Genomic DNA, 25,545 nt, shown 5'->3' with positions numbered 1-25,545 from the left:
TGGAAAAAAGCTTTCAAAAAGAGAACTTGTAAGATTGCAAAGAAAATACGAGTATCTTTTGATGGTACAACTAAACTAAAAAGATATCGACGCGAACGTTTAGATGAGATCAAAGGAAACATTTTTTTAAAAATTGTGTTATACTCACAAAAACAGGCACTGATGGTGGAATCACATTCGTATGTTCATTTTCCCTGTAATTGTAAAAACAAAGAAATATATTAAAGAAAAGACAATATTTTCAGCAGAAAATAGATTGTAGGTATGGGGATGAAACAACAAACTCCATTAGATGAAGCAAACGACTATTGTAAGATGTTTTGTCTGGGGATTACGTTGTCATTAATTGATGAGCTCGAACAAGTCGGAGTACCCGAAGCTGGACGCTTCGGATGTAAAGGTTTTCCTATTCACATTTTCCTATATATGGACCGCACGTTCTGGCTAAATTTCGTCTCAATTGGTTCAGCCGTTTCCGCCAAAATCGGGTGTGACAGACAGATCTCCCATCAGGCGGCGGAGAGGGCCATACCTATTGATGTATAAATATGTCATTATCCCCTTTTCTTTTTTAACTGTACGTGGGCTAGTATTTGCTCATTCCTGATGCGTGGACCGAAATGACATGGGAAGGACACCCAGAAAACAAAACCAACATGGACGAATTAAGGGCCCGGAGACCCAGTACCGATAGCTTTTGAGAGTGAGCAAGTGGGCTCTCGGTCGTCGATATCCCTCGACCGCCGTGTCTCGGTGGTGGACAACTTGGCCAAGCTTGCATCTGATGCTACAAGTGATTTAAATTTGGAGAAGGAGGTGTTTAAACAAAGCACAACTCTGCAAGGACACCCATAGTAAAAGGAAAGAATGACGGACTGAAAGGAAATAGCTGCCCCAAAAAGGCGATTTCGACACCCATCGCATCTGATCAAGAGGTACTACAGCAGCAGGAAATACATCCATTCAGGAGGAGCTAAACCCCCGCGGGGGGCTAAAACAGTTGAGCTATTCGAATTCATCAAGGACAAGCACAACATGCACCAAGTCATTAAGAACATGATGAGACCCATCAGGGTGCTTTACAAAACGTCACAGAAGAAAGAAGACCTATGGAAAAGCCGAAAACCTCTGCCCCAACAGTACCACAAGGGACCCAAGTGACACCAAAGTCATCGACCTCCTATCAAGTAAGAGAGTGCGAGAAAAAAGGGGGAACTTTAAGCGTATCAACAGGCGACGAAAAGCGTCTTGACTAGCCCAACAAACGAAATTAAAAGTTCATAAAGGGGTAAACATGTGCTCAAAGTGGGAGTGCCGGCTAGCGAAGTGAAGCCCGAGGAAAATAAAAACGGTGGTTGGACTAAGGTCATAAAAAGAACAAGAAACCAAAGGTGCGAATTCGCCCAACAGCAATTGTAATATCCATCAATGGAAATCTCTCGTATGCGGAGATACTGAGAGGGGTGAAATCTGGTTCCGACCAAAGAGACCTTAGCAAAAATGTCAGCAATATCCGGAAGACCCAGAAAGGGGATCTCATGTTTGAACTGAAAAAATCCAGTTTGGGAAAAACTGAAGCCGTTCATAACCAAGTTATAAATTCACTTGGGGAGAATGCTGAGGTTCATTCCGAAAAACATTTCATTTGATGCCCCACATGACTATATTTGTTGAAATTTACACCCCCCATTTGTGTGTATATTAAATTTGACGTAGAAAGATGTAATTTACTGTATGCACAAGCGTTCACAGTTTCCACCTTTCCACCAAATTTGGTGTCAATTGCTATAGCCATCTCCGAGAAAAATGCGTGTGACGGACAGGCAGATAGACAGACCTGTAAGGAGTGGCCAAGTCTCCCATCAGGCGCGACCCCAGCTGGCGGACTGGGGCATACCTATTGAAAAGTAAATGTGTGTTCATGCACTTTTCTTTTCTGACTGTGCATGGTCATCTCTGGTGCGCGAACCAAAATGGCTATGGGAAGGAGACCCAGAAAATGAAACCAACATGGATGAACTGAGAAGGAATAAGCTTACGGTGCAGGGGCTCGGAACTCCAGTACCGGCGGCGTTTGGGAGTAAGCAAGCGGACTTTTGGCCGTGGATATCCCTCGACCGCAATGCCTCGGTGGTAGACAACTTGGCCACGTGGCACCTAATGCTACAAGTGTTTTAGATTTGGAGAAGGATGTGTTCAAACGAAGCACAACTCTGTCAAAAGCACAAATTGCAAAGGCAAAGAATGATGGGCTAAAAGGAGATAGGTGGCCAAAAAAGGCGATTTCGACACCCATCGGATCTGATCAAGGGGTACTCCAGCAGCAGCAAATAGATCCATTCAGGCAAGCTCATCAATTTTAAGATCTCCTCCAATACCAAAGCCGGCAAAAAAGAAAGCTCTTGGGAACTCAGCAACTAAAATCTGGCCAAGACTCACCGGGAACAGAGCCTTGACCCAGAAGAACTACCTTTTATGCAGCTTGGGACTAAAATAGTTGAGCTGCCGGAAGTTATTAAGGACAACCACAATGTGCACCACGCCATTAAGAACATGGTAAGGAAAAGCTGGGCATCCCAGCCTCAACAGTGTCACAGGCGACCCAAAGCACTAAAGCACAAGGTAATTGACCTTCAATCAAGTAAGAGAGTACAAAGCAAAGAGAGGGAAGCTTTGGGGAATCAGCAGGCACCAAAAAGGAAAAAAAGGGTCTTGAGGAGTCCAACTAATGGAACTAAAAGTTCAGAAGGGCCCAAAATACCTAAAATATGGATGCCGGGTAGCGAAGCGAAACTAAAGGAAAATAAGAACGGTGGTTGGTCTAAGGTCGGAAGAATGTCGCGGTATCATCCCAAAAACATAAGTTCAATATACAATGCAAGGAGCTCGATGAGGGAGCATCGTGAGAAGAGATCTGCACTGCCTTTAAATAACCATTCAAGTTGGAGGAATTGGGGGAAGAATCTATCGAAAAAGCTTATGGCGATACTCAAACAGTCACCCATGTGACTGCCAGTGCAGGTAGCACAGAAGTTGCTGACGGTTCGGAAGGTCCGGATTGGATGGGATGTTTGCCAGCTAAAGGAACGGATCTCTTAAAAGAGGTGCTTTAAATGCCTGATGTCTGGACACCTTGTGAAGGCATGCACCAGCGGCATCGATCGGCGGGAATGTATATATATATATATAGGATATATTGCCAAGGAGTGCAATTGAGCCCTCAAATTGTATTTTGTACGAAAGAAAGGAGGGGCAAGAGAACCAGCACATTGCCGGAAGTGCAAAATGCCCGGAATTTAGAAAGGCGTTAACTGCAGTGAAAAAATTATTACAGGGTAGCACAGGATCTGCTTGCGCATACGAATCCGCGAATGAAATTGCCATCAATACATAAGCGAACCATACAGAAACCTTGACGCTGGTGTGTGGGTCACAGGTTCGACTGGCGGAGCGGCAATGTGGACGTCCCGTGGTCAAGCCATGCAATATAGCATGGACAAGGTGGGTAGTGGCTTAGTATGGGCAAAAAGGAGCGGTATATTCGTATATAGCTGCTATGCCCCACCGAGCCTCATACCACCTGAGTTTGAAGAACTGTTAGACCCTCTTGTTTGCAACCCAATGGGACTAGGTACAAATATGATAGCCGGTGACTTTAATACGTGGGCCATAGAGTGGGGCAGCAAAGAGAAAAGCATTCGCCCAGTTGAGCCAGTTCAATTGTACATCTCACTTTTGTCAATCTTGCGCAGGCGCCTAGTATGTCTTGTCAATTTAGCTAAAATTTCACGTACAATGACCATCAGGATAGACTGCAAAAACGATGGATGATCAAACATTCATGGCGGTGTGGCTAGACCATCCTACCAAAACAGATAGCTCCACGAATAGAACTGTCCATGCCACAAAATGCATCCCTAAATCATATCACGCATCGATGCCGAGGAGGTGCTCATTCCCCACTAAAAGACTGAATTATTGGTGGAATAGCGAACTGCCCAGCCTTCGATTGATTTGCCACCGAACCGGAAGGATAACTCACAGGGCAATAGGCAGGATCAATCAAGGGCAAAAGGAGCATACTTACACGGAAGCCCGCAAGAACTTCACGCTCGGCATCCAGCGGAGCAAGCGATGTTTTAAGGAATTCTGTTTGGAGGCAGACACAAACCCGTGGGGGAGCGCCTATAAAATCGCAAAACTTGTGCTCTATCCTCTTGTTAAAAGCAATCCAAAGATTATTTCCTCAACAAGAGGGGGAAATTGACTGCATCCAGCACCCCTGGATGTGACGCCGATTTCGCAAGTCACCAGGAGGAGTTTCTGGAGATCGGCAGTCCAAAAGGCGACAGCAAAGCCCCGAGTCTGGACGGCGTACCGAATAAGGTCGTCAAATGTAGACCAGCAGTGTTCGAAGCATGCATGTTCGAGGGTATCTTTTCAGCAACATGGAAGCAGCAGAAGCTGATGCTGCTGCCTAAAGGTGGTGAACCTCCAGAGGAAATATCCTCCTATAGACCCACATGCCTTCTAGTCACTATAGGGAAATTCTTCTTCCTTTTCTTCAGCCTTTGTCTCGTTCACACCCGGGGTCGGCTCGTCGTGATCGTTTCCACTATTTGGTTCTATCAGAAGCCTGACCTGGATGCATTCGGCCAATTGGAACCTTATAGGAAAGTCACTGGCGACGATTGATTTTCCCACCCAGCTCGCTGCTATCGTCGATAACTACTTGCCAGAGCAGACGTTCTGGTATAATACCAATGATGGGCCTAAGGAGTACGTTGTCTCAAAGGTTATCCCACAGGGCTCTATATTGGGTCTACTACTGTAGAACATCATGTATAACGATGTACTTAACCTTCCGGCTCCGGAGGAGGCCACGGTGATGGGTTACGCCGACAATATAGCACTGGTTGTGATCGGAAAGCATCTCGAGGATGCTAAGTTGTACTCAAGCGAAGCAATTAGGCTTGGTTGGAGAGTGGGTGGACTGGTTCTCGAAGAGGAAAAGTCGGAAGGGGTCCTCATCACTAACCGCCGCAAAACAAATAATCCTGTATGAGAACTGGGAATCATATCATCACTTCTGTGTCGGCCATTAAATACTTGGGAGTGATGATAGACGGAAAACTATATTTTAAGCAGCACATAGAGCATACTTGCGAAAAAGCATCCACCACAAATATGGCTCTGGCGACGATTATGTCGAAAGTAGAAGGACTGCAACATACTTGCAAACTTCTCATAGCCAAGGTGTTGAATTCTATCTTGATGTATGTAATCCTAGTCTGGGGAAAAATGCTGCATATTTTCGGTAATGCACATAAATGCGATCTACAGAAGAACAGCCTTAAGGGTGAGTTCTGCCTTCAAGACCGTCTCAGATGATGCAGATTGACATCCTGGCAGACGAAATGATGAATATGTGTGACATAAGGTCCATCTTTCCTTTAACACAGGTGGAAAATACCTAAAGAGAGAGATGCATAGGCAGATAGCACCAGCAATGGGATCAGTCAGAAAAAGATCGTTTGGCATACAGGTTGATCCCTTCCATCGGGGAGTCACCCTCACCCAATTTCCCACCGACCTTGCACAATATTATCAATAGTTGTACATGCTTAAATTGAACACCTCACCTGATTGTCCAAACTGCGACGGAGTCCCAGAGGATTCAGCGCACGTATTCTTCCATTGTCCCAGGTTGTTGGAAGAAAGGAGAAACCTAGAGGAAACCCAAGTTAAAGTGCTATCAGCAAAATATTTTGCCCGGAGAATGGTAGCAACAACAATCCAGGATAAGCTACGAAAAATAGAAGAAGTTAAGAGGGCGCGGTTACGAACCCCGCAGATAGATGGAAGGTGACCCAGCTAAAGTAAGCTAACTCCGCCCGTCATCACCTAATGGTGATTCCACTCGGTAGGGGGGAATTGGGATGGTGATAAATATCCCACACTCCAGCGTGTTCAGACCAGAGTTTGGCCCTAAAAAAAAAAGACCAGCAGACATCAAATCGATTCTAATAAGGTTTTGTTCCGCTCAAAATTTTACAAATGAAAGAAAAAGGTAGGATCCTGGGGGAACCATTGCTCGAGGCGCTCAGGCCTTATTCCCGATGATAAAGACTTTCCCCAAAGGCAATGAGCATGAAGGTTTCAAATTAGAGAATACCTTTAAAAAAAAAGTCTTCATCTTAAGTTTAACAATCCCGGCCATAATCAGGGAGCGTGTTCGACTTGAAGTCATCGTGGAAACTGGTGACTGAGAGTCGATGAGGGCAGAGGCGGTAGCGTCAGCAACACTACGCCGCACTGCAGGCAACGGTTTCAATACTCGCTTAAGCACTCTTCTTCACCGTCCAGCTGAGATTTCCGCTGAGTTTCGGAACGAATTCCAAGCATAAACTAGGTATTCCCATGCTCTTACCAAAAACTCCGAGAATTTTATCTCAAATCAATGATAAGATTGAACCTCGACTGTGTGCTGATATGTCAGTGTTGCAACTACAGTCACTTGTGTATTGTGGTTCAGCAGAAACTTTCTGTCATATGCAGTCGGTTACGACGGTATGGCGAAAATCACTCCAGACGTGTCCAAAATGCAAAATACGTGAGGAACCAGCGGAGTTTTTTTAGATCACTCAACGAATCCCAACAGAGTGTCCAGACCATACAGAATATTGGGGTGGGCTTTGGAGGTTACCTGCCCTGCATGGTGGGCATGATGAGTGCTTCACCGACAAAGGCACCCACCATTCCAATACGCCTGGCATGAATTTTTCGCCAAGGCTTTCGACGGCGTACCGGCTAATCGATGACCTCCGTCTGTATCGCATTGATCCGAAATTAATAAAGTTTTTGGCGACAGTCATGGAATGCCTCCCTTCCACTTATCAGTGCGTTAATCTGAGGGTGCCAATACCTCACAATCCATCCGTACACGGAGAGGCATCTTTCAGGAGGATTCGTTGAGTTCCCTTTGGTTTTGCATGACACCCTTTCCTGACTATTGAATGATGCTAGAGGGCATGGTTTTGCAATCAAACATGGCATACGTGCTAAATATGAGCTGACACATTTGATATACTTAAATGACATTAAGCTGTATGCTGGCACTGATGATCACCTCAGAAGTCTGTGGCGAATAGTAGACATATTCAGCCGTGATATTCGGCTAGAATTTGGATTAGACAAGTGTCGAATCCAAGCCATTTACAAAGTTAATCACGAGCCTTATGCCAAACATTCAAGCTATGACCGAGACAGACATCTACAAGTACCTAGGAATTCTGCAAGGAACCCATGCTCGAGTTGGTAATCTGAAGGAAGTTCTGCTGTCCGAATTTCTGAGATGTGCGAAGCTGGTGCTGAAATCGCATCTCTCGGGGAAGAATAAAATAAGCTCACTGAACATATTTGTTATCCCTTCACTGGCATATGCATTCGGAATATTGCCGTGGGCGAAGACTGTTCTGGAAAACGTCCAATTATGTCCAAATTCCAAATACATCATTCAAACTTTGCCGTGGAGCAGATTAACCTGCCTTGTGACATCGGAGGCAGGGACGTGGTGGACGTGGCAGCACAACATAACCGCCAAGTCAACTCGCTACGCGCTTACTTTTACAGCAAATAGCAGGCGAGCCCTTTAATCCAGCTGTCTGTAAGTCGGACTGTGGACTGATTCCACTTAACTTGAAGGATCGATCTCTCAATCCTCTGAGTGGGTTGAAGTCGGACCAAGAGGGGATCGATGAATGGAAGTCGAAGGTAATGCACGGTAAACACGTGTACCTCCTTGAATGCGTAAATCAAAGAAGCTCCGCAATGCTGCAGGAACCTTCCGCTCGTGAATAGTGGTGGTGGAGTTCCCGTTACGTAACACAATAGTTTTTTTCAGATTATCCCAGATTTTTTTCTGAAATACCCTATAATATCCAAATTGAATTGTCTGAAAGAGCCATTGAAAGATATCTGGAAGTCTGCGAATTGCTTCTTGAAAGGCATGGAAGAAAGCAATTTCTGTATCGAATTGTAACGGATGGCGGAAAAGGGACCTACCATGACAATCCAAAGCACAAAAAACATGGGTTTCAACATGGCAGTCAAAGAGGAATGTCCACATTAAGAAGACATTCCTGTGTATCTAGTGGGACAGTGAAGCCCATGGTGTTTTACGTAGGCACCTGTCGTGAGACTTAATCCTACGGTCCTCTTCAGACACGGATTGATTTTGTAACCACAATCAGAGCCCCGCTGAGACAAGCAACAGCGGTACCAGTCTATACCAAGTGCATGGCTTAGCATTGATACTGGTGGATGCAAGAATTACCTAAATCTGTACCGAACTATGGAGTACGGCACCCGTGTTGATACGCAACACCACGTCGAGGCCCGAAGGTCTCTTCTCGCTTGAGCATAACCACAACCACCATGAAAATCCCACTAGATCGCCAGCCAAGATGAGGCGTTCTTTCGACGCCGACTCCGTGTGCTGCCAGAAAAATGGGCCAAGGTTTTAAGCAAACAAGCTTCATGATTTTTTCAGATTTTTCAGTTGGGTAGTTTCTGAGAATGGGTCCGTTAAAGAAATCATCATTTTCCACCCCTCCCACACCCCTCTGTTCTACCAAATCGCAAAACTTAGACCGGCCTTGAAAAGTACTAATCGAAACCTTTCATTTGATACCAAACATGACTATATTCGCTGAAAAAAAATTTTACACCCACCTTTTGCATGTACACTCATTTTCACACCTATAATATCTTCACGTTGTCCATTAAATCTTACGTAAAATACTTAAACTTAATCAAACGTCCATAACCACACATGATTATTTTTGGCGTTTGTTCAATCCATACCCCTGCTTCCGGTATGTGGAGGGCAAGTTTATAATTATACCTCGAAAGCTAAGATAAAAGGTTCGAACCTTGACTGAAATCCAGATAAAATTATCCATCTATGTATCTATACTATCGGAGCTTACCTGTTTCCATCTGGGTCTTGTGGTTCAGTGTATCGTGTGGATTGTGTCTTCAGATTTAAGTTCGGTGGGCGTCTACGATTCAGCCTAGACATGGACCTCTTATCCATAGCGACACTCAAACTGTAAGCCTGAAATTAGATAAAAGATAAATCTGGTTAGGATACACATTCGTTCATTCATATTAAGCACTGCAATTCTATTCCTAGAAACATAATATCAAGCAATATCAGAAGGATATGATGCAAGTCAGTACAAATCTTCTTTCACCAATTAATCACGTCCCTGCCTAAGAAGTATCCGTGGAATTTGATTATAATGAAGGAGGAAAGGCAGTAAAAATTTGAAACTTATAAAATAAAACAAAGATTAAGAATTATATAACGTAGATCATAATGATATGATAAGTAAAACGCCTTTTCGTTTAGCCCACACACTCAATACGGTGTTGGCATCGCCATTTCAGCATTGGCTAATGCTGTTATCAAAAACTGGGGATGAGCTTCCCATAATGACAGGTGGCTGAGCGTTAATACTGCTAAACATACCAAAAAACATGTCAGAACCAAACAAAGATACTGCCAAGTTTATTCTGTCGAAAAACAGGAAGACTTGCAGAAGTATTGTGGGCATTCTGACAGACCATAATTCACTAACTGGGCATATACTGAAAATAGGAACTCTCCAAGATGATACGTGTCCATCCTGTAATGAGGAATCGGAATACACGAAACATTTTCTATAACAGCGCCCCGCCTAAGGACGCATCAGACATTTGGTGCTGATGTGCTACAACTGCAGCTGGTAGCATCACATCCGCTAACGTAATTCCTGGGATATATAAACGGATCCGAGATATTTCGTTAGACGAGGGAATCGAGTACAATGGACCACTAGGGTTTGAGTGTTCAGTGGGTTTGCCTTGCCTTGCATTTTTGAAAAGGCTGCTCGGATCCTGGATGAGAGTAAAAGGGGGGGGGGGGTGATCAATGTTGGAAGAAGCTCAACGCAGAGGTTCTTGGTTTTATGGAGAGCCTAGGTGAAAAAAAAAACTGGAAGGACACTGGAACAATTGAAGGAGGCTTTCTCATCGAAGTATGGCGTGCATTCAAGCAAATCGACCGTTCAGAATGGTCTGAAGCAGTTGGGAATAACCCAAAAAAAGAGCAACTATCGAGGTTGACAGCATGAATTCTGTTGAAAGTCATTGCAAAAGGAAGAATTATGCCAGGAGTTTTACCAACTGAGCCACAACAGAACACGAGATCGGCGGATCGGGTGGTAATCTTCATCTTCGTAGAGCGCAACGACATTCTCGACGCGGCAACCGTAGCAACAATTTGACAAAGAAGTGGCCATGAATAACCAAAAAGTAGTCCATTCTAAAATCATCACTGTAGGAAGTGGCAACGTGGACGGAATTGCATGAAAAAATTAGAAACATTAACGCCGCTATGCTTATAATGGACAATGCAGCTAGAGCATCAGCAGTTACGGAAAAAATAGATAAACTCGGATTTAACATCAAATATCTCCCTCCAAACTCCCTGGAACTAAATTCAGCAGAGAGGGTTTTTTTTTAAATCAAGATGTTTGTGAGGAACATTCTTTGCGGATGTGGATGAACAACTGAGCGCTCACTGGGTGATGGATGTGATGATGAAGCTGTCCAAAGCAGCAACAACCACTCTTCGCCATTAAGCTAAACTAACATAGATTTAATTTGTCTTCAAGCTCACATTTTATGACATATATTTGAAATGAAAATAAATTAAATTATTTTTTATTCATCTACTTAGAAAACCGTATAAATTACTGGCTGTGCAGGTCTCTCTTATAGAATCTCATCTTCATCCTTTAGCAGTGACAGGTGGCTTCCGGCTTTCCACCTTAATCCGGGCAAGAGTTTGAAAGTGTCCGGATGGCTCAAGTGGTTAGAGCGCTGGGCTATAGTAGCGGAATGTCGCGTTTCAAATCACACTGGTACCAGAGGGATTTGTTATCGTGATTGGATGTCGTATACCAGTCGACTCAGCTGTGAGTGAGTACCTGAGGCAAATTAGATTAATAATCTCGGGCGAGCAAAATGCTGACCACATTGCTTCATACAGTATACTGTAGTGTTCCGTTTCGGTCTAGAATGAAGTGCTCTAACACACTTCAAGGCCCTGATCCAATATGGATTGTTGGACCAACGATTATTTTTTCCGAGTTGTCACAATCTCGGCAGATACCAGCTTTTACCTAATACTAACACTAAGTGCTAAGTGCTCGGACGATCCTACCTACTTAAAAACTAAAGGGGAGCTGTTTGTAGTGGATTGTGGTAGGTCAATGGGAGAATCCGTTGAGAACTCTCTGCAACACCGAGCACGTATGCAGAATAGTGTATTTCTGCATGGTTTGAACCAGGCTGTGCGAAAGTCCCAGGACATCAAGGGAGACCACGTTCTTCTCCACGTATTTCCGTTCGATGTTAATAATAATAATCGTTGGCGCAATAATCCATATTGGATCAGGGCCTTGAAGTGTGTTAGAGCACTTCATTCAAGACCGTAACGGTACACTACAGAGCACTGTAGGAGGCAATGTGGTCAGCATTGCGCTCGCCCGAGATTGTTACCCTGATTTGACTCAGGTACTCATTCACAGTTGAGTCGACTGGTATCCGACGTCAAATCACGATGCAAATTCCACTGCCACCAGTGAGATTTGAACCGCGACCTTCCGTATGACAGCCTAGTGCTCTAACCACTGAGCTATCCGGACCCGTTCCGTTCGATATTGCTGTTATTATATACGCGAAGCAACCCGTCTTGTCAACTAACAGTACATCAAGCTTGTTATGTGCAGTACAGCGATCAGTCAGAACTTGGTCCCAATACATGCTGCAAGCAGAACTATCAAGTACTGCTTGTGGCTCACATCGGTAAACCGGACATGTTCCCGTGATCAACTCATGCTTGTATGCAAGGTTTTGATGGATAACCTTACATACAGCATTATGCCTGATGATGTATTGCACCGGTGCCATAACAGTGCAGCCAAAAATGAGATGATCCAACGTCTCTAACGCCGAAACACACATTCTGCACTGATTGTTCTCCACCCGTTCCTTCATGATAAGCTTTTTATAAGCTCGGGTGGGTCTCGGAAAAGAACTCCCCAGCACACAAATGCAAATCGACAAATGGCTGTCAAGGACAATTCACGTGTCTACCGTGCATTCCCTTCGACTTCCATTCATCGATCCTTCAAGTTAAGTGGAGTCACCCCACAGTCTGCTTTACAGACAGCCGCATGCACGGGACTCGCCTGCTCTTTGCTGTAAAACTAAGCGCGCAGCGAGTCGACTTGCCGATGATGTTGTGCCGCCACGTCAACCACGCCCCTACCTCCGATGTCACGAGGCAGTTTCATCCGCTCCACGTAGAGTTTGGATAATGCATTCGGAATTTGGGCATAGTTGTTCGTATCCGCCATTGGGCCTTTTCCAGATCGGTCTTCGTCCACGGCAACATTCCGACTGCATAAGCCAGTGATGGGATGGCGAATACATTCAACGCGCTTATTTTATTCTACCCCCGAGAGATGCGATTTCAGCACCAGCTTTACACGTAGGAGGAACTCAGACAGAAGAGCATCTTTCAGATCACCAACTCGAACATGGATTTCTTGCAGAATTCCTAGGTACTTGTAGAAGTCTGTCTCGGTCATAGCTTTGATGTGGAGGTAACCAATCAATGCAAACTCCATCCGAATATCACGGCTGAACATGTCTACTATTCGCAAAAGACTTTTAAGGTGGTCGTCAGTGCTAGCAGTGTGCTTGATGCCATCTAAGTACATCAAGTGTGTTAGTTCGCACTTAGCACGTAGGCCATACTTTATTGCAAAGGGGGTTCAGTGCCATACAAAACCAAAGGGGACGCAACAAATCCCCCTGGAAGATGCCCCTCCGTATACAGATGGGCTCTGAGGTACCCTCAGATGTACGCACTAATAATGTGGTATGCCACCCTTCCATTGCTGTCGCCAAAAACTTTATTAGTGTTGTTTAGTTGTTATTAGTAGAATCGACTGTCTACTCTGGTAAATTTCTTATACCAAAAATTCTGCTGTTTATAGCTCGTCAAACTACCTCTCTGGTAACGTCCGCAAAGTTAACGCCAGGCGAATTGGCACAGCAGGTGCCTTCGGCGGTGATTCTTTCAGCATGCTCAGCATGCTGGGCGGGTAACCCCCAAAGGCCACCCCAGTATTCTTTCACTTCCGTTACCGAAAACTGCACTGTCTGGACGCTCTATTGGGATTCGTTGAGAGATCTGAAAAAGCCCCGCTAGTTTCTTACGTATGTTGCATTCTGGACACGTTTGGAGTGACTTTCGCCATACCGTCGTAAACGACTGCATACGACAGAAAGTTTCTGCTTCAGTGTGTCCAGAATTTCAACTATGGGTGTCTCACTGGGGATGGCATAGTTTCTGTAAACCCTCTGCACTTTATTTTTCACCCGTCTGCTGGCATTGCCAGTGCTGAGTTGAGTCAGAGATTCAGTCAGTGGTGGATCTCTTCGATCACTCAAGCCAATAACACGAAAGTGAATTTTCTGACCGTGTAATCTGATACCTGTAACTGCACCACAATGCAGAATTCACGGAGTTGCTGGAGATGCATAGAGCCTGGGAATACCTGGTCTATGCAAAGGATCCATTTCCAAGAGTTCTATACACGCTTTTTGGAATTCGTCCTGAACCTCAGCGGAAACCTCAGCTGGACGTTGAAAAAGAGTGCTTCGACGAGTACTGAAACTGTTGCCTGCAGTGCGGCGTGGTGTTGTTGATGCCGCCGCCTATACCCCGATCGACTCTCGGTCAACAGTTTCCCCGATGACCTCAAGTCGAACACGCTCCCTGATGATGACCGGGATTGTGCGGCTGCGAGTTATAGAACGGTACTGGTCTGCGACTCGCTACACAATCACGTGCGTGAATTGTGAGAAACGCTCGACAAATCTCTGGTGCAAAAAAGGACGGTAAGATGTTATACCCGCCCCTGCCGTTATTTCGTAGTAGGGGCGGATGATGAAGAGGTTCATTTCTTCAGTCCACTTCATCCGCTGCCTACGCGAACCTGCTGAAGTGGTCGCCACAGATTGTGGGGAAACAGCTGCACCATGCGGGGCAATGCTCCTGGTCGTCGCGGCACCTAGACGTCGAAAATAATTAACAACCCCACAATTTAAACTTCTTAATAATTAGGAACTCCTCCCGATTGTCAGTGGACTTTAACCAGGTTCTATACGAAACGACGGAATTAACAGCAGCCATACACACAGTACACAACTTTATATTTAGAAGTCAAAACAGCAAAGATTGAGGAGATGCCAGACCATGAAAACAAACGATTTTTAAAAATTGATGGACAGTTCAAATTTTATTTGCTGGATAAATGCTGTCCGTACTCAATGGTAAAAAGTTGGTATGAAACTTTCTAGTGAAATATTTAAAAAAAAATTTGAATTTGAAATGAAAAATTCTGAAATTGACTAGAAAAAGTCTGAAATTAGTTTAAAAAAATCTGAAATTATTTGGAAAATTCCGGATTTTGTTTGGAAAATTCTGAATCAGACTTGCACCTATATTTAGAACTATAGCAAAAATTCTAAAAGTAAACACTAGAATCGTATAGAGCTAATATAATTGTGAGAATGGCCCCGAAAACCCTTTAAATTCTGACTCTTTCTTCTCCCTAACGGCCTTGAAATCCCCGAAATACTGCTTTGCCTGGTTAGCTAATTTCTCACTGTCATCTCCAAAAATTTCTCTATTGCCTGCATCGAGCCGTTAAGCAAAATGCATCTGATGGCATGCAATTAGGAGAAAAATGCATGCGAAGAAGAGCATTCCACAGAAATGAAATGTCAATGCCAAAAAGGGCTACCACGCTGGCAAATCACCTTAAGAACAGGTAGTAGATCCAGTCTTTAAGAAAACCGCTCGGGGGTTTCTTGTGCAGGCTTACTTTTACCTATAAAAGATGCATAAATGATATAAAAGTAAGCCGCAAAGAAATATTTGGTAGCGAAGGAAACAAAAAAAAATCTTTTTGAATTTGCTTAGAACTCTCTAATAACAAATGTGAAAGAAAATGCAGAGTATTATCACGCAAAATTCGAAAAGCATTTTCTGATGATTTAAAAATTCAATGCACCGTAGAAAAGTCAGCTTCAATTCTGGCTGAATGAAAATTTATTTTCCTTAAAAACCTGGTTTCCATTGAAGGAAGAAAATTGCAGAAAAGATGTCTAGAAATTTCCCTACCAAGTTCAAAAGAATTCCTCGCGACGACCAAGCTACAATGGTTCTCTCAACAGGAATCTCTTCGATTGAAGTCCCAGAGTTTTTCAGCTAGAATTCCATTAATTAAAGGACTCATTGTTAGGAATTTCAAGAAGACAAATCCGTTTGTATTCAACTTAGGTATATATAGTGTCTACAGAGTACAGCTTACTGATGCATATTACTAACCTATAATTTATTGAATGCATTTGCTCGTAGTCTATAGTCTTTTCAATTTCAACTATATTTCCTGGCCCGTGAACAAGGCTAACCAAAACCCATGACTATTCGCATATAATATACACAACCACCTAACCGAGGTCCACTTCCCACAAATCTAATGATAATTTCCACCGAATTAACCATTAGCAAGTGCTGAGCTCCCGTAATTCGATGGATTATGCACTTGACGGTTCCTAATCTGCATATTCTCCACATGCATACCCGCCATCGTCGTCGGCCACTGGCTACGAGAACTATCCAGTTGGGGGTCTTAAGTGGAAAATTTGATTAGCCCTATTAATTTCTCGTAGACCCACTATACAATTAATTGAACGGACCAGTGAATGGCCGATGTTGAAATACGGCGCTTTCCAGCGGCCTATTCTCATATTTATTGTCGTATTAATTGCAATAATTTTGAAATCTAATTGGAAATATTTGATAATTATGAGTTACGAGATGAAATTGTTTTTCTTTCTGATCCATTAGCCACGGTATTTGTTATAAACGCCTCATGAATATCGTTTAGCCTGGCCTGGATAAATCCATTGGCCGGCGAATTATCATAATGCAATAAATAGATGATAATTGATGTATGTGCGTATGTTATATATCCGAAAAATGTATAATCAGGTTTTTTTCTACTTTGGGTAATAATTCATTTGTGCGGCCTCTTTCATAGAAATATTGCCTGAAAAGACTTGGAAACAATGTGACTATTTGGTTTGTTTTACAACACGAATTGGCGGTGTAAGAGGACTCAGTAGTTAGAAACATGGGAACCGTTGAAGTCGATTTCGGCTTATGAATAAGTGATTCCCCCCCCCCCCCCCTTTCATTTGCTAAAGCGTTAATTTCACTTGGTCAAACGTTAATTTCATTTGTTGAAGCGTTGATTTCATTTGTAAGAGCGTTAATTTGACTTAAAAATGGTACCACGTTAAATACTGTGAAATAGACCTTAAAATATCATCAATAGCTCTGTTAGTAAACCTTATCCTCACCTCTACATGATGACCGCTGGGTAAGTCTACACCGAATGAGGAAAAGGCTAGTCCTCCAGGTTGGAAGTTTCGGATGAGAGGATGACGATGAAATGACATAAAAAAAATGTTAGCGGACTTTGACTCTAAGAGGACTGTCAAGCGAGAAATCACCTACATCACGGTGACATGCCTTAGTATGGTGTTCTGGTGGTAGATGCATTGATTTCGTAATAGCCGTGGAACGACCTGAAGGTACTCCCGGAAAACAGTTTTAGTGAGATAAGAATCAATATTGAGCGCTCGGAGTAGGATCTCAGGGAGGAGAAGCAAATCATAAGCGAAATTGAGTAACCTACCCTGTTGAAAACAATTTGTTTTCGAGAGTCTTTCGAAAGAAGTACTCCACTCGCCACGGATTTGGCAAAACAGAGGAAAACAGCAACCGAACTCTGAATATGATTTAACTGTAGATGCTGGATCGGCAAAAGGAGATTGACAAAGTCTAGAGAAGGTCATACGGTCAGCTAAACGAGCATCATCGAGACGCTATAGCGAACAGATCAAAAGAAGACCTCGAATTCGGAGCGGAGGCTTGTCAAATAACGTAGCCATCAGCTAGGTAACCTATATTAACAGAGCGGGAAGCACATAGAACGATGAGGAAACGCCAAACCGTTTGCTTCAATTACACCTCCACTCCAGCAAAAAAATAAGATTCAAGGTTCGTAGAAGTTGCAGAAAGGCGAATCCATGAGAAAGCATTACATGATCTTACAGCAAAAACTAAGGAAACGATCTCCGAAATGGAGTATGCGCTGGGCACATTCAAGACAGAATGAAATTGACTTGTTAGAGTGGAGGTAGATCCACATTGTGTTCGGACGGATAACCTTTAAGATGTATAGGAGCCGTCTCCAAGGAGGGACTTTTTCTTCATTGTTAAGGTTCATGGAAATAGACAGCTTCCTAAGGCATCTGGATGACGGGGAGGTCTAGGTGCCAGTACTAGTTGTTGATCTAGCCGTAATAATCACAAGCAAGTTTGCAGATCGAACAGTGAACACTTGAGAATGATCCTGCAGATTAGTAGGTGCTTCCGTAACGGTGAACGTAAGAAAGACTGGACTAGTTATGTTCACTAGAAATTTCTGATGTGGCAGCTTTACGCTACCCACCTTACCAGTGGTGGAAATACAAATCCACTTACTATATGCTGATACCAGTCACGTATTTCAGAGCACATCTCGACTCCAAGCTAATGTGAAAGCATCAGATCGATCACTTAGTGCCCGAAGCTAAACTTTGCTGACAGCAGTAAGCTGGTACCGCAAAACAAAGAGCATCCCCATTCATTTACATGCGAAATGAAACTTTCCTGATATATCTATCAGGATATTCGAACAGCATTAACACTCCTCAGGAGTCTGACACCAGAACGTTGCCAACTAGAGCCAGTATTTGGTGGTAGGCCAACAATTCTCAAGTCTACTAAGTTTCATACTGCGTTCCTGTACCGATTTCACCGCAGTCCAACCCTGCATAGTGCTTTTTAGCTCGGGAGAAGCACTCTTGAGTATTGTTCCGTGATTTTGCTCCGCTTCCGCTTCTTCAAGATGAACGTCCTCCTTGTTTATTACCCCACCTGCCACCGTACTTTTCGTCTCCCTTCCTCGATTTTTACACCCTCTTCAAACTCTCTACTATCTTATTGGACTGGTCCCTATCTGTTGATATGGTTCTTCGTAACGCGTCATAAAACACCCCTGGCGCTAACATTTTCGATGTGCCCTTCGCGGTACTCGAAGTCTATTTCGTTGTCTGACTCCCAGTACACCGTATGGCTTGTCGACCGCATGCCCATATCTCCGTTCCACCAGTCAAATCTGTAACCCATACACTATCGTAGCGATTCCTGTAGGGTTCGCTAGTGATGGCAATTTCCACTTCCGGTTCGTAGGTGGTTTGCTCGAGTGAATAGTGAGCAACCCCGCAATAATTGACGTTGATTTGAATAGGACTCATTTTCTCATTAAAACCAGCGCCTTCCTAAATTTCGGGCGTTTGGCAGTTCCGGTAATATGCCGGTTATCCTGTTCCTTCTTTCCTTCACACAATAAGCATTTGGGGTCTTTAGTGCACTCTTTGGAAATATAAACTTTCTCTCCACACCTTCTACATCGATCGGACCGGACAAAGCCCCTGGTGCATGCCTTCGCGAGTTGATCAAACGTGAGACACTTGGACCATCTCTTGAAAGAAATTCGCCCTCTGAGAGGACTGCCAGCTCATCGGATTCGAACTTTCCCGACCACCAATAACTTGTGCGCTGCATCCACTGGTAATCGTAATGTGGCTGTTTGAGTATTGCAATGGAATTTTCGCAAACTCACAACGAACTCCTAGGTAAATTCCTCGAACTTGAACTGTTGCTTCAACGTAATGCCAATTTCTCCTTTGGATGTCACTTCATCGAGATCCTTACACTGTATATAGACCTCTTGTTTCTGGGCCCGTAATTTGACATTCTCCACAAGTGAGTTCTTAGCTTGGGTTGGAAAACCGTTAGTTTTTCCTAAGCTGGATTTTTTCAACTCAAACATGAGGTCATCCTTTTGGGTTCGTCCAATGTTGCTGACATTTTCGCCTAAATTTGTTAGGTCGGGGTCAGCTTTGACCATGAAGGACAAATTGCCCTTCCTGGAGGTCGCAATTCTCTCAGCACGAATTGGCACTTTTGCTTTTTTCTCCCTTCCTCACTTTTAGAATCCATCTGTTTGTTTGTCTGCCTATCACACGCCCATTTCTCAGAAACGGCTACACAGACGGAATTAGGTAAGAATGTGGAAACTGGAAATGCCTATAAAGGCAGTAAGTTGCATCCTTCTAGCTTCGATTGAAGGGGGGATCACCATACATGCAAAAACAGGGGACAAGTTACTCCTCATTTGGTCCTGTCTGGCATCAAGTTGATGCGGACTTAGGACGCCGCAATTCTCAAAAAAGGAGAACAGCCTATAACTCATAAACTGGAAGAATGGACAAAGGTGGGTAGCAAAAAGCCGCACAAGAAGAAAAAGAAGACTCGTCCGGAAGTAATCATTATTTCCAAGAAAGGAGATATGTCCTACGCCGACATTTTTCGGAAAGTCAAAGCCAATCCGGAATTGACAGAACTGGGTGGCAGTGTGGACCGTATCAGGCGTACGCAAAAGGGGGGATCTGTTGTTGGAACTAAACTGGAAGGTACTAGGTGAGCAAGCGCACGTGAAAGCTCGGAAGCAACAAATAGTGATCAAGTGCAAAGACCTAGACGAGATCACATCACCAGAGGATATCTGTGCTGCGCCAAGGGAAGAATTCAACCTTAGCGACCTAGAAGAAGTGCCATCAAAAGGATGAAGGATCGATCTAACAAACCTCAGTACCTCGTTGGCGAGAGAAATGGCGGGTGAGTGAGCGTTACACCCACAATGACCATCAGGTAATTTTTCTCGACATCAGGAACGGGGGAGGCGACAGTCGACTGAGCATCAAAAGCGGAAAAACCAGAATAGCTGGGTGGCCCAGTGGAGCTTTCGAGGAAGCAACATTCCTGGCGGCTTTTGAAGGAGGTTACGGCCCGAAGGGAACGGTGCCGGTAAAAGTGAGCCAGTTATGTCAACGGATAAAAGAGGCCTGCGATTCTACAATGCCGCGAAGCAAGTTCCATCACAGTAGGAAACCAAACTACTAGTGGAACCAAGAAATCACACTGTTGAGAGCATCGTGTCTGCAAGCGAGGAGGTTTTGTCAAAGGACCAGAGGAAAACCAAAACATTAACAGTCGAGGAAAGAATATCGCGATCATCGAAGTAGTCTTAAGAAGGCTATACGGGAAAGTAAGAGGAATTGCTACAAGCAGTTGTTCATTGTAGCAAATACGAACTCGTGAGGCACTGCTTACAAGGTTGTAACGAATAAGACTCTTGTTCAGAATAATTGCAATCCTTTTCCTACAACAAGAAGAAATGGACCACGTTCAGTGGTTCAACAGGACATCTTCACATCCCCGGGGTGACCGAAGAGGAACTACGGGAGGTCTGTGGCCGAATTGGAGACAATAAGGCTCCAGGATTGGAGGGGATTCCGAACAAAGCCCTGAAGTTGGCTGTTACAATCAGGCCCGCATGGTTCATAAGTACATTTGAATCATGTATGTGTGTCCCGCTCAGTGGAAGAGGTAGAGGTTCGTTCTGCTAACGAAGCTCCAAAAATCACCTGCGTACCCTCTGTATATCACCCTATCTGTTTGGTTAGACACTATGGGGATGAAGTTGGAGAGGGTAATATACAAAAGGCTGCTTCCGTTCGTCATGATAGTGGGTGGTCTATCGGAGCGGCAGTATAGGTTTCGTAGAACGCGGTCCACGGTTGACGCCATTTGGGTTGGATTAAGGGCACCCTGGCTAAACTGGGTATCCCTGGTTACTTAGCTCGGATAATCGAAAGTTGCCTCTCGGAGAGACTTCTTTGGTCCGAAGGAATATATTGCGATATCAGGTGTTCCCCAAGGCTCCGTACTGGGGTCCCTGCTGTGGAACATAATGTATGACGGACTGCTTGGCCTTCTCGTGCCAAGGCAGCAACATTGATTGCTTTTGCAGAAGACCTGGCAGTGGTAGTAGTTGCGAAAGACCACCAGGACGTAGAACTATATGCAAGTGAAACCATTCATACTATCAAAATATGGTTCCAAATAATGAAATTGGGCCTGGCGGAAGATAAGACGGAGACGGTCCTTATTACCAATCGCAGGAAAAACAACACTGTCAAAATCCGCATTGATAATCACGAGTTCGTTTGAAAATCGATCATTAGATCCCTGGGGGTAATGATCGATACCAAGTTGATCTCCAAGGGACACTTGGAATATGCCCGCGAAAATGCAGCAAAGGCTAGTTCATCGCGAGCAAGGATGATGCCTGATATTTGAGGGCCCAAATCTAGTTGCCGGCTGCTTATCGCAGGAGTGATGAAATCCATCCTACTATACGCGGCTCTTGTCTGGGCGTGCGCACTGGATACCATAGCGAACCAGGGAAGAGTAAGTTCGGCATAACGGCAAATCGCGCTGAGGGTGTGTAGTGCATATAGAACGGTATCAGGTGAGGCAGTGTGTGTCATCGTGGGAATGATTCCCATGTATCTTCTGGCGAATGAGGCACACTGTCTCTACCGGAAAAGGAGGGTGAATCCGGACGAAATGATTGCCTGGGGGTTTCCTAATAGCCACTAGGAAGGAGCTATACAGGAGGTGGCAGCAATGGTGGGATAATTCCGAAAAGGGCCGCTGGACCCATACACTGATCCCATATATTGAGAGATGAGTCGAACGCAAGGATGGAGAATTAAATTACCACCTAACGCAGTTCCTTACAGAACATGGTGGATACAGGAGAAGCTAAAGGAACTGGAACGAGCTCGGGAAGCGTGACGCACGCGTGATTTAGTTGGGCTGGTGTTAGCCAGAGCCCTCCATGCGAAGTAATATTTCACGGTGGTCCCGCGAGGATATGGGGGGAAAAGTCGGGGTGGTTTTAGTGGGTGAAAATCCAACACACGGCTGCAACATGGCTCAACCTGGTCTTTTTAAGATTTCCACCTCCACCCATAAAAAAAAACAATATCAAATTGTATGGCAAACACGAGGACCAACTTCGTTCCTTGCTGGACATCACCATCCAGTTGACCACGGATATCGGCATGCAGTTGGGTTTGGAAAAATGTCTCATAGAAACACTTGTTCGAGAAAAACACACCGACAACGAAGGATACAGCCATAATAACGTCCAAATTGAGGGTATGGATTCGGACAAACACCTACATATTGCAAACAGTAACACCTGCTGTGGCAATAATTAAATCTAAGTTGCTGGGAGATTTTGGACGGTGTCAGATCGTGTCCTGAAAAGGGAGCTGTTCGGGAAAAATGAAAACGTGACAATCAACACCTTCGCCATTCCCGTCCTTCTATTAACTTTCGATGTAATGTGATGTCAATAGACGGATAAGGGTAGCTCTTGCAGAGAAGCCCATTCACGGAGGTTATATCAAAAATTTGTTATTGCCAGATATTGACATCGAAGCCTCCAACAAATAGTTGACCAGTACCGAGTACACCAGTGGTCATAACTCCGTCTGCAAGATTCTCCATCAAAACTTTGCGTTGAATTATATCTTAGTAATAACCTACTATCCTTATACTCCGCAGAGAATCTTGGAAAATGACCGGGCCAAACTACTGTGGGATCACACTATTGCCACCGACCACAGTTCTAATCAGAATAGACCCGATTTAGATCTGCTTCTCAAGGAACAACGAGCGTGCTTCATAATCAATGTAGCCATAGCGTTGGACCGGAACACTGTTGAAAAACGGCAAGAAAAAATCCGGAACTATGGCCCTTTCTCGGTCGATATGAAGCACACTTGCAGACTACAAAAGATCGAAGTAATCCCAGTGGTAATTTCAGCGAAGGGATTGGTCCTGGAAAATTTATATAAAACGCTGAAAGCGGTCGATCTTAGGGCTGGACTATGCATGGAGATGCAAAAAGCGGTTATCCTTGACACCTGTGCTGTAGTTCGAAAAGTCCTGTCCGGTAACTAGTGAACTTCAGTTTCGTCTTCCATTTAAGATCTATGTCTCTGTAGTTTATAACCAATGCGTCACTGCTTGAAGTATTTGCGACAATCGGGGATGCAGCAATACATTTTCGCATGGTTGCAGCTACTTTCCGTTGAAACACATCATCGCTGCGATGCAAGCCTCTGGCTGTTGCCGTCAGCCCATCCCCCCGTTCCCCGATCCGGTTGGGTATATATATATACATGTTTATATTATGTTAACTGCTCTGCTGACCTCCCAATAAAGTCAATCCCATGAAAAACCAATCATCAATCATAATCACCCATTCATTCTCCATCTAATTGTCAATACGACATATGTACAATACATAGCATAACAGCAGCAATAGTCACACCAAATAAATAAATATTATTTATACTAACTCGAAGATTGATGGGTTTGAGGCGATGATATTAAATGAGAAGAGTTCATTTCGAAAAGAAGACGATGTGGCAAATTAGATACATTTTCCAAAGGAGTCCAAACAGATATCAACTAATCATGGCGAGTGATTGGGTACTTTAGATAGGTGAGAAAAAGTCCCCTATATCAGGAGTCCCTCCAAGAATAGAAATTCGTTTGTATCTTTTCACTGCTTGTATTTCCCCAAACTAAATAGTTTAGGCAAACATAGACTGCTCCAGAAAACCGCTAAATATTTACTCTTAGAGCACCTGAGTTTCCATTGCATCAGTGAATAGGAATGTAAACATAGAGTTGCATAAAATTAGCATTCCAACTCATTAACTTAATGAAGAAATATCGCGTCCTAATTCACCCGGTCGACCAATCATCGGCCGTCCGGATTGAAGTGTGATTAATTGAACGGTTTCAATTTTATTTATCGAACACGAGAGAGGTTAATATGATTACTGATCGACCATTTTGGAAGCAATCAAAGGTTGTTTATGTTTACCAACATAAATTTTATCTGCTGGGTCTTTCAGCATGCAGCGCGTATCCATGCATGATACCGCCAACATGTTATAGGTTATTAAATTTAACCCCACTTTCAAAACCACTCGATAATTGAATAAATTCTATCGCTCCGTATTGACGCAATACACCTATGCGATAGGTTGCAGATAGCCCCGAATGTGGAGCACGTACTGGTCGTGGAGAATGTTGCCGTCAGTCAAGAACTGGACTTGACTTCAGGTGAGAGCTTGGAATACCCCTGGAACTTTTGGGCAAGCCGTATTATGCTGAAGTTAGGAGGATATTTTTGGGGGACGAGGGAGCTGTTTTGGACCTTTCAACTGTTATATTTGCATAGAAGTTTAATGATACCCATCTGAAGGACATGCACCCAAGGAAGCCAGAATTGTCCTCTGATTCTTTCTTAAAATTCCAATGGAATCAAGCGAAGCACAAGTCCCAACCCCTATCCCGACAAGAAGGCAACACCAATCTTGAATCTAGATCAGATCCCGACATGCTCCAGCTTCGCTATCGTAACACATAAATCAGCCACCAAAATCGAAGATTGCATGAGGATGTTGCAAACGGCTCCGAACATTATTTTCACCTATAGTGGATACCGTGGATAGGTGCACCTAATGTGGATGAATGGGTACCAGAAGGGTAGTGGAGCGGACGGGATCACTTGAATCGTATGTGCAAGCGAACGAATAGCCCCCGGTTGCCATCTGTTAGCCCCTTTAACCCATCGTCGGTGGATGGACGGCTTGTTGAGTGCACGGTTCATCGAAAAAGCCCATAAAGAGTTAATTTATGCCCGGGGTTACATGTGTGTTGTCGTGCGATAAACAGCATGGCTTGGTGATTCCGGTGCGCCAGCACGTCCCGACTAGATTCTAAATTAAGAAACGAATCTGGGAAGCTGAGCGCACCAGATGATGAACAGAATTGCCTTCACCAATGGTCCATTGGACTCAGGGATATAACCGTTCTTCATGTTCTGGAAAGAAGAGAATTGAAACTAGACACCACCAGCTAGTGTAGGACTTCACTGCCAATGCGAGACAACGGCTCAGGGGCCATATATTCTAGAACAATTCCTAATCGGAATCTGATAGAGAAATTCACTTCAGACATTATTCGAACTTGTTAAGCGATAATAGCGGCTCGAGCTGTGTAGGGATTAGCGTCCATCACACAAGTTCCCATGGAGATATGCAGCATGTTTGAAAGGGGGCTAAAAACGAACATTCCCTGACATTTGTTGGTTTTCATTGCACTAATTATTTAAGGAAGCAACATCAGCACACTCTAATCCTTTTCCAAAATCAAAACTGATTTCAACGGAAGGATTCCATTTTCATTACTCAGGTGTGTCACCCCTTTCAAACCCACCCTTCAAAGAACTATATGCTCTTAAA

General features: G+C 44.1%; 1 protein-coding gene across 2 annotated transcripts in view; it reads right to left on the bottom strand.

The window, feature by feature from the left end:
* LOC119646889 (kinesin-like protein CG14535) overlaps nucleotides 1-25,545 on the bottom strand; it is a 292,589-nt gene that overhangs the window by 148,980 nt on the left and 118,064 nt on the right. For both annotated transcript variants that reach the window (XM_038047525.1, XM_038047526.1), the window contains exons 2-3: nucleotides 8,991-9,118; nucleotides 149-194 (exon numbers count right to left, since the gene is read on the bottom strand). In XM_038047525.1, coding sequence (XP_037903453.1) covers nucleotides 149-194; nucleotides 8,991-9,097 — 153 coding nt within the window. In that variant the 5' untranslated portion in view covers nucleotides 9,098-9,118. The remainder of the gene's footprint in view (nucleotides 1-148; nucleotides 195-8,990; nucleotides 9,119-25,545) is intronic.

Source organism: Hermetia illucens, chromosome 1 (genome assembly GCF_905115235.1).
Source record: "Hermetia illucens chromosome 1, iHerIll2.2.curated.20191125, whole genome shotgun sequence".
Lineage (NCBI taxonomy): Eukaryota > Metazoa > Arthropoda > Insecta > Diptera > Stratiomyidae > Hermetia > Hermetia illucens.
This window is presented reverse-complemented; position numbering and strand designations above follow the sequence as displayed.